Source organism: Hippoglossus hippoglossus, chromosome 19 (assembly GCF_009819705.1).
Source record: "Hippoglossus hippoglossus isolate fHipHip1 chromosome 19, fHipHip1.pri, whole genome shotgun sequence".
In the NCBI taxonomy this organism is placed as follows: domain Eukaryota; kingdom Metazoa; phylum Chordata; class Actinopteri; order Pleuronectiformes; family Pleuronectidae; genus Hippoglossus; species Hippoglossus hippoglossus.
In genome coordinates this window covers 14169618-14185384 of record NC_047169.1, presented here as the reverse complement: position 1 = coordinate 14185384, position 15767 = coordinate 14169618, and the positions used below count along the sequence as shown (strand labels likewise).

The window sequence follows — 15767 nt, the reverse complement described above, 5'->3', positions numbered from 1 at the left end:
GTGTCCTGGTGGACAGGGGAGGAGTACGCAACCCAACACAGTAATAATGATTGTGATGCAATGCTCTAAAAATGTAATAAACAAATAGATAAATAACGAGTAAAATGAAAAATGAAAAATGAATTCCTGCATCTGAAAGTGAAACTGTCAGGATGGCAAAAGGTTCCGGACTTAATGTGCAGATTCAGACCAAGACAGATGAAGTAGAATTCAGCAATGATAATTATTACAGGGAAAAACATATACAAACATTTGTGCAATAGAGTGACTAACCACAACAGACCCAGAGCAACTAAACTTGAAGTAGGCACCGAAGGGGAGGAGCTGGGGATCCAGACTGCAGGGCAGAGAGTGTAGGTGGGGGGGAAATCCAGTGGATAAGCTCAGCGTGAGTGTGAATGAGGGCGTCCGGGGACAAGTGAGGCAGCTGAAGGAGCAGAGCAGGTAAATAGAGCTGCTTTAAGATATGCACTGAACTCCTGAACTTGTTCAAAGGGCCTGTATGTGAGAGCGCAAGTCCAAGTGAGTTGCTGCTGCTATTCCCTGGAGTTTCTCCTGCCAGCCCCTAGTTCAAATCTTTAACTAACAAAAACGGAAACACATGTAGAGGGTGAGGATGAAGGTGTCAACTTGAGAAGACAACAACATGTGAGAGCTTTTGTTGACGCGCACCAAAGCCGGTGTGGATGTGCTCTGAACAAACACATGTGATCACAACAGCAGAATTTATACGTTATATCCCTTCTCCTGCACCTGAAAGCTCCAGAAAATGTTCTGTTGTAAATGCGTCTGAGCAGAAAATCTCCTGCTGTCTTGTTCATATGTAAAAGGCAAAGTCCCGACCCAATAGTGCGGACATTCTCTGAAGTTCATGTCTGAAAACAGCTTAGATGATCCTGGGGTAAGAGGAGCACAGACAGGGTTAGTGGGGCAGAAGGCAGGGACACAAAAAAAGGTTGATCGAGGGGCCAAGCTCAGCCACAAGGCGAGGTGACGTTCTGGCAGCGAGGCCACGATCAGACCGGAGTCTTTATACTGGAGCTAAATGCAGAGATGAGGATGAGGTGTGTGGAGAGAGGAACCTACAGTCACAGCTGCACGCACCGAAGGGAGAGAAAGTAGAGTGGGGACGGAGAACACATAACATCCCACGTAAACAAACGGACCATGAAAAGAGCCAGATCTCCACAATCCTCGCAGAAAATAATTGAATACTTGACATTAATGAGGACACAGCTTGTCTGACCCCATCTTATCATTCAAATAATTAGAAATATGTTTATTAATGAGCTTTAGAGGGGCACTTTGGACCCAGCCACGCTAATGTTTCCTACTTCAAATCTCTCCTGGCTGGACCTTCATGCGCCTGAGTCTGGTTTAATTGCGTTACATCACAGAACAATATATCACTGTTGACCAGCAGGTGTGTAATGGAATAACTGTATGTGGTGGTTGTATTTATGCTGTATACACTTATTCAGCAGCTCCTGCTAAACCCTAATTCATCACATCACAACACTACCGTTTTAAAGGCTTAACGTGGAAAGTCAAACTCCACGGCGTCCAAACATCACACTGAGCTCAAGGGCAAACGCACTTCGGGAATAAAGAACTGCTGGCTCTTACAAGTCTGAGAGCGATAAATGGCGAGGTCTGCCGAGGTCAGAGCGGTGAGGTGAAATGGAGAATAAAACAGGAAAGGAGAAAGTGATAGGAGAAGGGGAAGTGGTGGAGTGTAACAATGTCAATCTGAACAAAGGTCATGTGAAGAGGACAAATTGAATCAGAGGACTGTGGGGGGATAAGGTGACAAAGTGTGGCACGGGGGGGAGATACGGGAAAGGAGGCGCACACAGCTGGAGAGCAGGGAAGGTGGAGCAATGGGTGATGGGAGAGAAGGACCGAGGCTGAGACTTAACAAGGGTAAACCTGTGTCAACCGGAACCTACACGATGTTCCGCCTTGCAGCATCCAAGAATTAATAAACAATATAGGGAATGAATTCATGTGGCGCACAGTACAGCCACTTTAAATAGAGCACTGGCAAACATCCATACATGTGAATTCATCCAGGCAGGTGTGCATTGTACACTCTAATCTCTGTTTATTTGTGGAGCACAAGACACGAAGAAGGCACCTATTACCAACATTTAGCATAAGACACCTGGTCAGGATTTGACTCACTCACACTGGCCAAACATTTTACGCCAAAAAGGATGAAACATGTAAAATGAAGATAACAGAAAGAAATATGAAATAATTAACAAGAACGAATGGCAATCTATGTTTGTCTGGTTCAGAGTATCTCAGCTGTGTGAAGCAGTAGCCGATATGTGGTACAGGATGTTCTTTATCAGTAACAACTTGCACACAATACAAACTACCTCATATAAACTACGAATCTTGATCCGCAACATTATTAAAAGAGAAATTAAATCCATAAAGTATGAATGTACCACTTTAAGGCAGAAAGAAGGGCAGAGCCTGTACCAGTTTTTTTTTTTTTTAATCTAACGGCAAAGTTTTTCTCACATATTTAATTTTGAGGGGATTGTGGCTGTTTTGTAGCTCAAATGGATAAGCGATGCGTACTGGGGGAATCTCCCTGCATCTCTTTCACACTCTCCTCTCCTCACTTCGTCTCTGCAGGCTGCGAAGTGTGAGATGTAATCACGGCGAGCCCGGCAGTCGGCTGAACCGCTGCCCCCCGCCCGCTGCTCTCTGCCCTCTTCACTACGAAGCCCCACGTCACCTGGCAGGTCTCCGCAAATGAATCATCCATCTAATTATTATTCTAACCTTTTCGCTTCTTTGAAAACCCGACTTTGGTATTTCAGAGGGATTGTTGCAGTACAAAAGAAAGGGCAAGGGTAGCCTATTAATGTTTTTGCATACGTATATCCAGTCTGCTTCTTTACAACACGGATCACTCGGGTATTTTGTTCGGTAAATGTAATTGTATTTTAAAGATTTCTGAAAAACACCCTCTGACACTAAAAAGCTTGAAAAGGAAAGTGAACAGTGGGATGAAGCTGTTGCTCTGTAGTCCCGTTCTGCCTGGTTCCATCACTATGATTCAGAAGTCTCTATCGTCTGAGCGTTCCCGTTTCTCTTGGCTTCAGCCGACAGAGACCTCCAACTTCTATGATGCTCTCTGCATAGAAAGTTTCTCCATCCCCAGTGGTATTAATTAGTTACAATTATTGCCCTAATTATTATTATAGACGCCTCTATTCACACCACTGGAATAAATGCCCACTTGATTGGTGAGTGATAATGTATGCACTCTTGCATGCGCTACTAATTGGAAAGATACGCAATACATTCCCTCAACACTGTGTGAAAATATAAAACATGCACTCACTTTTTTAGATTGAGTGTTGTTCAGATGCATGAAGCCAAATATGTGCTCCAAACATCTGGCAGAGGTGCAGCCCTGAGATAAAATCAGTCTAATGACTCTCGGGACCAAAGGTGCCGGGTCGAATCGCTCCTCGTGTGCTGCAGAGTTTAAACTGGGACATTAACTGTGACTCACGTCCACAACCTACGCACAAATTGAAACAAGCAAGTCGAGGCACCTAGAAGACGAGCAAACGCTAACACACTACAACGCGGTGACAGCACAACACTCCATGTTCTCAGCTGACTCGAACCCTGGCAGCACATCACCCCTGATCCATCCTCTCTTGCTTCCGGTCACGTCCCACATCCTTTACAGAATCCTCCTCCTCACCTATAAAGCCCTACATGTCCATCCTGGAACTCACTGTCCTCAAATACGGATCTGCTCACCATCCCCCATAGCTGTGGTGGAGAAAGCCCTCAACATTATACTTATGTAATAGTACAAGTAGACAAAAATGTGCTCAAATTAAAGTACTCATTAACCTTTCCCCTTTAGTAAAAGTAAGTACTTGCCTTTAAACACACTTAAATTTCAAAAGTAAAAATTGAGTGTAGCCTATTCTCTGATGCAGTCTGTTCCATCACTGTGGTTGAGTCCCAGCAGTGGCCCCTGTCGGCCAATGTTCCCTGCCTGCTCTGATTGGATCAGTGGAGCAATTCCACTCTTTTTGTGGATTACCTTTAAACATATGAAAACAAAACAATGTGAATATGTAACGTAATACATAAAAAAATATGGAGTAGAAAGTACAGATAGATAAAAAAGTGAAAAGTAACCCAAAGTCCAGATACATGAAAAATGAACTTGAGTAAAATAACAAAGAAATTAACTTGGTTACATCTCACCACTGCACTAGAATGAAACACAATGCCTCATCTCCAGACAATTTAAAAAACCTCCTTAAAACCCATCTGTTCACTCTAGTTTTAATAACCCACGCTAACATTTCTACTAATATTTTCTGTCCTTTGTTTTGTTTTATTCTCATTTTCTTACACTGTAAAGCAGCCTTGGGTACCTTGAAAGGCACATTATGAATCAAAGATATTAATATTATTTTAATTTTACACAATACTTGTTCACTTGTGGAACCTGTTGCTGGGTGTTTGCAGAAATTGAAAGAAAACTTGAAGGAAACATCTTTTGGAGGAACAGACATGATACACATGAAATAAACAAAGAATAAACTTCGCAGCACTTCACTGTTGCTAATTCTACCACAGCTGCAGTTCATTGTCCGTATTAAATAAGGTATACAATAAATTAAATAGAAACAACTTTTTTGAGATGTTGGAGGCTTTTTTGACATTTTCACCAATTTCCCAAGGAATAATTTCCTGGATCATGATGAAACAATATCAGGCGTATTTAGGAGACTGATATACCTCTGCCTAAGAGGTAATTTTGCACCTGGCATTGGGGAAACCTGAGCATAATATAAAAATGGCTTCTACCGTTTCTCACTCCCAAGGATGTCTAGTGCCAGCAAAAGTTTTTATTTTTATGAGCACAACCAAAACAACAAACAAAACAAGCCATAACCAATCGGCACTGACACATCTAAAAGACAATGAAAAGAAAAGGCAGGTGATCCTACCTGCCTTCCTAACCATAAACTTAATAAAAGTAATATATAAGTATCAGGACAGAAGTCACCCAAGATGATTCTCAGTTCCACTAAACAAGCTCACAATAAATCCACCAAGAGTCGATATGAAACAAGGCACGGTCGTGTTGGAAGGTGGGAGGAGGAGAGGCAAGAGAGTGAAGTCTCTGGTCCAATCCGCAACCGCCACCTCACTCGAGCCTCCGGCTGAGCGACGGATGCAGATGCAGGAATTGTTTTTACCGTGGAGCGATAGATGAGCAGATGTGCTCTCTGAGCCCTTCTTATTATATTTGGAGAACCTTGTTTCATTTCGTGCCTGCTTTCCCAGATGGAAATAAGACCTTTTACCCTCCCTGTACCTCTGTAAGCCGCATGCAGCTGAAATAAGTGTCATCTCTCAATTTGACAAGCTTCCCTAACGTTCATAAAATGATCTGGGACACATTCATGGCCACTACTGTACTTACAGTTAACACGCTTCATTCCCCACGGGGCTGCATTTCACGCTGACACATTCTTTTCTCATTTACAGCCACGTCAAGACATCCTGCCCGAAGGCACAGAACAAAGTGTTTCCAGGAGATGAGTGATTCAGGCAGGCATTTGAGGCCAGGTATAAACACAGGCAATGAGTGTCAGACCTCAGTCCACCTGCCTCCAGTAAAACACATGCACATCCTCACAGCCTGCAGCAGTGAGCACCTGGCAGGCGCAAGGCAGCGCCACACGCTCACTCCCAGTACTGCTTTCCGATCTATTTGCGTGTCTGTGAGGATTCCTCCATCACAGCAGGAGCCTGGTGTCCAACGAGCTCTGAGGACATCTGTGTGTCATCATTCGTGAATTGATCCCTCAAAGAATTTTTTTCCTTTTAATTCTTTGCAACCTAAACATTTGCAGTGAATTGACATCATTTCAAAATTTGAAGCTTCCTCCTCAGCCCCCTCTAGGTTTTTACAATGAATGATTTATAACATCCATTCCCTTATCTTTTTCATCCGTTTGGTTTCGGTGAAATTATTAAACCTCAGGTCACGGCTGAATACAAATTCTGGTGTTTGTGGTATCTATACTCAAAGGACACAAATAACTCAATGCCTTGTTACTCGGAGGCAGAACATGAGTGAACCTTTCTCTACCAGCTAAAGACACAGTAGCTGTGGGATATAATGTACATAACTGTCATCAAAGAACAAAAGAAAAGATGTTGATTTATGGGGAAGTGCACGCTCTGAAAAGTGCAGTGTGCCTCCACATCTGGAGCAAATTACAGTACAGAGATTAAAGTCCGGTTCAATTCCCTTCTGTGGTTTTCAGTCTCAGCTGCAGAATGTGAAGACAGCGTCTTTATCCCAAATGTATATTTTAACATATCTGAAGAATAAAACAGATTTTTAGTCTCAAATAAACTCCACTCTGACAGACTTAGCTGTCATACATTACCTGGCAAGTTTTTTTTTTTTACGACTGATAAGTTTAGTTAGTGTTTATCGGTTCAGCTTTACACGAGTTAATCTCTACTTCTTTGCTACTCACCTTCCCCGCCATGTGTTACAGGAACAAAAGGAGAAAGTGGCCCAACATTTCCTGTATTTATACCTTTGGCGACATCAGCAGTGATGTGAAGTACGTTTTGTAATTATTTGGTGTGTAGGGTCAATTTCTAATTTCTTATTTAGTTGGTTCTAATAGATAACTTTCACCAGCTTGTTTCTAGGAGAGGAGCGGCAAGCGAGGATGGTGTAGTCTGCGTCGGCTCCTGCTGAAGGAAGCAGCTGTATAAGCAGACACAAAGGACATCAGAGTGTGCATATGAGGCTATTTTGGTTGCTTTATTATGACACATTTGACACATAAACATTGTTTCTGAGTCTGCTTCTGGCAACTTCTAAAGGCCACTCTGGTCAGGCTCCCCACACCAGGCTACCAGCAACACAGCTTCAACTGCCAAATCACCAACTGTATGAATCTGTAAAGTTCACTGTCTCATCAAGTAGTAAAGTAGATCTCACTGTTACAATCGCAGAATGGTCTCAATACAAGGTAGATTAAGTGATTCATTAAATTAAAAGGTCCATTGTGTAAGATTTAGGTGAAAGGGATCTATTGGCAGAAATTGAATATAAAATTATCCTAGTGATGTTTTCACTCAGTGTGTTTCATCTAAATTGAACGAATTGTTGTTTTGTTTACCCTAGAATGAGCCCTTTATATTTAAATGAACGTGTGTGTGTGTGTGTGTGTGTGTGAGAGGGAAGGGCACCTCTGCACTCTGGCACCCTTCAGGGAAGGGAAGGGTGCCAGGGTGCCAGACTGTTTCCAGTGAGGGAATCCGGGAGAGTCTGGCTGTGGAGCCGTCTGATGGACTGATTGAGAGGAGGAGCAGAACATCCTGAAACAGACAGGCAAAACAAGAGTTAGAGCACATGCAGGATCAATCTTTCCAGAAAAGTGCAAGAGTTATAGCAGGTGTTGGCTGAGGCGTGAATACCTCAAGGCGGGCCGACATTCTGGCAGAGTAGTGGTGATCGAGCTGGTCCTCAATACGGCAGGCAGATGTGCAGGTGAAAGCTGAATGAGGAACGGCCGAGTGAGAGAGTTTGGAGGGAGGCGCAGGAAACGGAGGACATGCCCAGGCAGCAGCAACACACCAACAGGGGGAGAGGACAGAGTGGGGACAAGGCAAAGACAAACCCTCCCACAACCAGAGTGACCCAGAACAACACAGACTATAAAGACATGTGTGTATCCCGTTAAATTAACATGTTGCTTAGATGTACACTTATGGTGTGTATGACGATATTAACTTTATTCTTTCAGTTCATTTCAAAGTTTATTTCAAAATAAAGGCTTTAGTACAGCGGCCCACACAAATGCAAAAGCTGCGACACGAAAGCAAAAGTCACAAAAAGGACACAATGTAACTCGTATTGTAGCTTTCGCATCCTGATCAAGACCTCAGGGCCACCGTACTTTAGTGCTTCAGTCAGTCTGTGTTGTAGGATGATATCTTTATGAAAAGGCACAGTGAATATGGCTTAGACATTAATTGCAGACAGTTAGCGTGGTAGCTACAGCAGTTTATCAGCCCTGCAAGTAGTCACTATGTCACTTTGTGTTGTTTGCTTCTTGCTTCCAAACACAAACAAAAAAAACATGCCCTCGAGACCTAACCCTGACCCTAAGGCCCTGCACAGCCACACCGGTGAAGCAGATAAGGACAAACTTAACAAATAATCCGCCCTTCCACATGCTGATGTCTCCTGGGGCAAGGTACTGAACCTCAGATTGGCCCCGACGGCTGTGCCGGCACATAGACAACAGAGGTGGTGGATGATGTTACAAAAAGTGCAGCCGTAGAAGAGAAGTCCGGATTTTACTTAAGTTGTAAGTTAAAGCATAGGAGCATTAGCAGCAACATGAACTTAAACACTTAAACGTGTTATGATGCGAGGGAGATTTATTGTTATTTTTTAAGGAAGAGTGTAGCTTACTCGAAATTGCCCATAGATGTGAATGTAAATGGTTGTTAGTCTCTATGTTGGCCCTCTCGCACAATGTCAGCAGGGATTCGCTCCAGCTCCCCTTCGACCCTCAGAGGATAAGTGGTGTAGATGGACCCCTACCATGCATGTTGCAATATATGTGGCCACTTCACTGTTGCAGTTTTCCGGCTATAGCGAAGGAAGACGACAGAGCTCTAATCGATTCACTAGACATTTCTCACAGCAGACATTTTGACATGTCGTGCTGTGAAAGGTGTGATTACTATCATTAATAATGGCAAGATCTCAAGCAGTTTGGGCGTCTCCAGGGTTGTGCTTCTGTGCTGGGAAAACTCACTGTTGAATATTTAATAGGCCACTTAATGTTATCAGCTTCACTTGAGCTTTTTTCGTTTGTGGTGTATGCTGTTCAAACATAACCCAGGCTTTTGAATTAGTGAAGAGAACAGCGGTGGAGGAGGAAAATAAAAACTAAAATGAAGATGTGGAGAACACCCTGTGTGTGCTTTGATTCCAGAGAAGGAATGCATGGGGCAGACTCCAATTCTAATTGGCTCATTATTGCCAAATCATGACCGACCCAAACACACACACACACACACATGCACCCACACACCCTTCAATCACTCTTAGTATGAAGAGAAGCCAAGGCTCCACGCACCAGTACCAGGATTATCAATCATGGGGATTGAATACCGTAATTATTTCGGATGAAAGACGCTCCTGAGCCGACAAGCCCCGGTAGCAGTGCCTCCTCCTCCCTCCCCCTCTTCATTTCAGCTTCCCAACAGGGCGACTAAATGTCAGATCTGCGATTCCAAGCTTGTACGTGGCAACTATCTAACTCGCTAACAAGAATGACATTACAAACGTTGACACTTTAATTGTCCTCTCAGAAAAGACCAGTTCCGTGAAATAGCAGCAAGTGGCTATTCCGTCACAGCGCTGCTCGCTCGTCTTGTAAATGTCAACTCAAATCAACAGTCCTTGTGTTTTAATGGATTTTTGTGGAATTTTATACTTGTTAACAATATCTGCTGCTCATGTTTCATCACTTTCTCTATCACCTGCAATTTCTTTATTTTCACTTCCACAAATTGTCATTGCCATTGTTGTTCTTCTGTGGAAATGGAGGACGCGAGCAAGCAAAGCCTTCCTAAGAGTCACTGCGTCCTTTGCATACAGTTTTATGGATTTGGAGTCACTTCACAATTTTATATACTACATTAATGTAGCAGTTGCACTTACACAACACACTGGGACTGGGTAATGTGTGCCAGACACAAACATCGAGAAACAAACTGGTTTAAAATGTATTTCCCACAAAAAAACAGAAGACTCCAAAAAAATGTTTATGAGTAGAACCGAGTGCTGAACAATCAAATCAGAGACCAACAAAATGTTATGGGGGATGGTCCCAGCTGTCAATCACATGGTAGCCACGCCCCATTCTGTGCTATATTTTACTCTATATTGGACCACAGTTTATGGTATTAACATCAAGCTGTATTGAAGACTTTAAACTAGCCCCTGAGACCACAAACTCTGTATTAAACTACAAACGTTATAAATCAAGTGAGTACTAGGGTCATTTTCTAAGAGACTTCTATAAAGCCAACTTTATTTTTGCAACCAATGGAGTTGCCCCCTGCTGGTCATTTGACAAAAAATCTAGATTTTATGCACTTCCACACTGGCTTCCCTTTCTAGACCCAGACGATGGTCTGAGCATTTTTCTATTGGTATTAGAGAAAACTTGTTAAAATACACAGTCTATGATTTTAGACCCTCGTTCTTTGTTCTGTTCCCTCTTCATAGATTTTCTTCAATTACAGGGATGAAAAACAGTCGTCCAGTAGCAGTGAGTGTTAAATCATTGTATCTTAATAGGTTTGGTCTCTGTCCTTGACGTGTAGCAGCACTGTTAAAAAGTCGGGTTGACATGTTCCAGTCTTACAGACTCAACAATACAACCTGTAAGTTGCAGTCTCCAATTGCATTAATTGCACTTGCCTGTTTGCATTTGGTGTCACATGGAGTTGAAGTCTACAGCCACATTTGGACATCAGCCGCTTGGTTGTGATTATTTTAATTCATGTAGAAGTTTGAAAAATAAGACTCTTTCCTCCAGGTCCAGCTGCTGTTCCAGATGTGGAGCCTTCATGGCCACATTACTTTTCCAAACCCCTGTGTCTGCTGGAAGAACAGCAGCACTCCATACACCCAGCACACCTGGAACCACTGGCAGAACCCACTGAGGAATTTCAATCTTGTCTGCGGTTTGGGGAGGTTCAAACTGCGCTCAGAGGAACACTGTTTAATATCCTTTATCCTTTCTAGACTAACGAGTTACAGCTTATCTATAACTAAACATTATTGAACAGTGTGGCTTCTGGCTAGAAAACCCAGAGGATTAATGGTAAATGGATTTCCTCGTCTTATCAACCCTTCAAACCGCTTTACAGTACAAGTCACATTCACCCACTCGAGCACATTCACACAGTATTTCTGTACATGGCCTTTTTTTCCATCACAAACCCTTTCAGTGATTTGTCCAAGGACACTTTGGCTTGTGGACTGGCGTAAACATGGAACGAACCACCGACCTTGTCATTAGTGGATGACCCATTCCTGACCTTCAGCCCATGAGACAGGGGCGGGGCCGGGGGGGGGGACACTGGCTCCAAACCTGATTAGCCCCTGTCCTGTCAGTTTTTTAATTAAATGAAATAATTTCAATTACTTACAACACTAAGAATCTATATAAAAATGTGTTAAACGTGTCAGATTTTCTAAGCTTTATTCAAGTACACAGTGCTTGAAAAAAGAACAATGTATTGAATGATGTGTGGCTGACTTTTTACTGTGAAACAGTGCGTATTTGTGTTGTTTTACAGCTGTTGTAAATTCTGGTTGTTTTTATTGCCACCAAGTGTAAAGGAGTTGTAGCTGAATAAAAAATGTAATCATGTAAATTATTAGTTTAGTTTGTTTTCTTTTGTTTGCTGTGCCCAAGTCTTCTATATTAAATTAATAAATTAATATATTTAAAACCCTGTGTGGATGCATGGGGTATATAAATAACATTTATTGTTCTCTTATTCATTGCATTGCAGGCAATGTTTTTATTGCACGTTTATATCACAATAAAAAACATTGTATTTTTAAAAGGTTACTGCAGCTGTTGTTTTTTACTAACAGCTATTCTTTTAAACATTCAGTGACAAATCAGTACAGATGACTGATGATCCCAGACTCAGTGTAGCTCCCTCCCTCTGCTGACAGCAAATGGTCGGTGTGTGTGGCAAGTTGATATACAAATTAGCATCCAAAGAAAAAGCAGCACGGTTCAAGAGATAAATTTGCTCTTATATTATGAGCACCATGACAGAGACATATTAGTACATCACCCTCAGTAATAGTCCAGATTATGTTCAACATGTTAATGGAGGAGGAGGCCAAATGTGTACAAAGTCTGTCAGAAACGTTGACAATTAAATATTCTCAAGCATAAATCACGGTTTAAGAGGCAGTGACACTTACACTTAACAAAGTGGACAACACATCACAGGTTATTCATTATACTCAAGAGAAGCACTACAGACGCGCATAATGTGTCTTCTAACTTATACATGCACATTATCAGCGTGAAGCTGACTAAAGTAGAGCAGTACTTTTCTATTTTAAAGTATAAAAAACCCAAAATATTATACAACCCATTATTATGATTATTATCTCTGTCAAGGCCGTTATGTTTTCATCTGTGTTTGTCTGTTAGTTAGCAACATTCCACAATAACTACTGTATGGGTAACCACGAAAACATGTGATCACCACAAAAATCTCTAACATTGTGAGATTTGCCCTTTTTTTTAGGTTTTTCATCAATTTCCCAGGTAATAATTCATGGATCTCGATGTAAAACGGCAGCCAAATTTAGATGACTGATAATAATGAGTGTGTGTAATTTGGTGCAGTTATATTTATTTTACAGGGACTGTTGGGCTTTGACGGAGGTGTGCACTCCACTGATCTACTTATTTGCTGTGACTGTGTATGATCTCAAAAACCTGCACTGGAAAATTCGATGTTGCAGATTTGCTTTGTTTAAAAATGAATACCACAACCTTCCACACTGCTAGCAAGCAATACTGAAACCCAAGAGGGGTAAATATGTGTTTTGTGAATATACCCTTCTCATATACTCCTTTCACTCTTTTAACATACTGCAGTGGATAATATTTGCTTGTATAATGTACGCTGAGTGCTACATAATGTCTAACCGCCATTGATCAAAACAAAAAAAGGCACGGACGAGTGATTGATGGACTCATCACGTGGTTCTGACACTTTCCAATTCTGTCAGAAGATAGGAGGTTACTCTGGGTCAGGCTAGTAGCTCTTCAGACCACTCACTTTTATCTTTACACTGTCCTTCAGTTTCACAGCACACACACACACACACACACACACACACACACAAATAACGTAAGGTAACCGTATTTCTGAGTGAGTGCGATACGTGTTGCTGAGAGAGGGGGAAAGCAGATAGAATCACTCAGATCAGAATGACCAAAACATGTAAAAATCGGATCTGTATATGTATCCCCTCTTTCACATCTTTGTGCTTAAGCAGCCAAATATGTAGCTTTCAACAATGATCCATCTCTGATTCATACATATGAACTGATTATTTCTGAGCGTGTCTATGGTTTTGGAATCAAGGTGAAGCTCCTTTCACTGTGATCTAATAGAATGAGATTGCAAAGCTTTCATTCACTCTTTGCTGAATGACCTCAGTTCAAAGTATTTTTAGCCTGGATTCATGTCACCAGAAACTGCCACACTTTACTTAGAGCTTGTGTGAGAGACATCTGAGAGACATACTGAGCTGTGACTCTTTACGCTTTTAGGCGTGGGCGATTGTTGATTATTTTCTATCATTAAATCGAGGTACTGCAGGTCACCAATAGACTATTTGATGGACCGGGGGCAGTCCATGTACGTCAGAGTAATATTGCCACAGCTCTGCAAACTATGTAAAAGATGTGGGCCAGTAAAGGACATGCAGACAACAATTTTATTTGCACTTGCACGAAACTGCCTCAAGCTAGCATTTTTATCCAGACCTTGCTAGACCATGATGTTTGCAGCTTTTGCCAAAGGCTCCAAATACAAGCATGGCAGTGCGAAATGGGAAGAATGCACTACAGCTGTTGCAAGATACCTCACGACGGAGGTGATCCCATTTCACATTAAAATGTCATTTTATTATCTATTTAATAGCAATGTCTCCTCTGTATCTGTGCTTGTGCAACAATATTAGTGTCATTTTCCGTTTTGTCTTTAATGTCTTAGTTCTCGTGGCACCTGCAAATGCCCAGTATTGCGTGATTGATGTTGGCAGCTATGGAAGAACCAGTGATGGTCGGATTCTCACCATTTTCTGGCCAGGCCCTCAGATCTGGTAGTCTCCAACTGCCCGCTGACCTGCCACTACCAGGAGCTGAGCACCAAGGACCCCAGCTACACGGGTTTGTTGCTGATGAGGCCTTTCCACTGTGAATAACCTAATGAGGTCATTCCCTGGGTATGACCCGGCACGAGAGCAAAGGGTTTTCAACTACCACCTGTCCCGAGTTTGGCTGGTGGTAGGAGAGTGACTCTGGGATTATTTCGTCCAATTAGAGGAGTTCAAGACAGGCAATTGAAGTCCATCCAGAGGTTGCAGAGAAAGGTGGGAAGGCTAATTGGTTTCTCCACAACTTCCTGTGGAGGACAACCCAGATGACTGCAGTGAGGAGCATCATTGGTGGTGAGGTGGAGCCACTGCCAGGTCTGGGAGGACAACAACTCTGCAAGTCCATGAGGGTGCAGGAGGCCTTCATATTCTTCTTCTCAGCAGAGGGAGCTGTCCTGTGGCGTGTAGTGATTACACACACGCACACACGCACGCACACACACACACACACACTCTTTTAAAGACACACACACATTTAAGAGCGAACTACCTGCAATATTCTATGTTGTATATCAGCACCAAAAATCATATATCTGCTTGTGCACACACACATCAATTATTCATAGTCATTGAGTTACAGACGAAACATATTTATTGGCATTTCAAAAACACAGAAAATATAGAATATGGGGGGAGAGGTTCCTTCCCTGCAGAGATTATCACCCGAAACTTAGTCCACTGGTTCCAAAGCTGCTTAAGAGGAAAAGCTCATCCTGAGAGCGGGGAACTGGAGCAGGTGCAGCGAGCATCTTTGAAGCTTCGAGAAGAAGCAGATTTTGCTAGTGCACTCCGTCAATGCAATGCAGAAAAAAGACATGAATGATTTCAGTACTTGTCATAGTTAAAATGATATTGTTGCAGGAATTGTACTCAAACTAAAAAATGCAACAAAACCTTTGTCATGTACACACCTGTGGGTATATGTACTCCAAACTGAGCAGCAGCCGCATGAGCAGGAGAATCACAAGAGCATTAACAGGAGAGGACGGAGCAGGAGCAGCAGCTAACACTAATAATGCTGATTCTAGAGCAGCAATAAGGGCATTAGCAGAGGTAGCGATAGCAGCAGCAGCTGTAGCAGCAGCCTGGGCCTCACAGGACTGAGCTGACTGATGTGGCATGTCTGTGATTAAATGTACACATATTAATTCATCAGTTTGAGACATGATAAATCAAATAACAGATACGTATATACAGAACTCGTCTCTCTCTTTCTGCCAGGCCTTCTCCTCCTTCCCATCTGCCTGATTCTCCCATTCTCCCATGTGAGTCTCTTCTATGAAGTCATCATTTTGAAGACATGTGGCTGATAAAATACTGGGAGAGCACCCCCACCTGCACCACAGAGGATCAATCAGCTCAGGTGAGAGCTGTTAGCTGATCGATCCTCACGTTTAAAAGGCAGCAGCCTCGAGGGAACACTCAGAGACGCAGAGAGTCACAAGGAAAGAGACACAGAAACTGAGCTGCAAAGCCCAGGAAGTTTAAGTTTGACTCTTGAATTTATGTTTTAAGTTTAATAAAGTATGCTCAAAAGCAACAGTTGTGTCTCAGGCTGCTATGGTGAGAGCCCTGTTTAAATGTTGGCAATTCTGCCAGCTCTTAAGAAAAGCCTCAGGTTTTAGAGAGCGGTTTTCAAACGACCCTTGTGCGTTTGTATTAGGCGCGCCAGGTGTTAATGGGTAAATGGGGCTTAGGGTGCAGACATGCCGCTCCACCAGAA

General features: G+C 42.5%; 1 protein-coding gene across 1 annotated transcript in view; it reads right to left on the bottom strand.

Moving 5' to 3' along the window:
- Positions 1 to 6703: 6703 nt before the first annotated feature.
- Positions 6704 to 15767, bottom strand: part of LOC117753416 (CSC1-like protein 1) — a 63389-nt gene continuing 54325 nt past the window's right edge. The window contains exons 25-27 of the mRNA XM_034571493.1: positions 7510 to 7589; positions 7290 to 7410; positions 6704 to 6793 (exon numbers count right to left, since the gene is read on the bottom strand). Of these exons, the coding sequence (XP_034427384.1) occupies positions 6704 to 6793; positions 7290 to 7410; positions 7510 to 7589 (291 nt within the window). The remainder of the gene's footprint in view (positions 6794 to 7289; positions 7411 to 7509; positions 7590 to 15767) is intronic.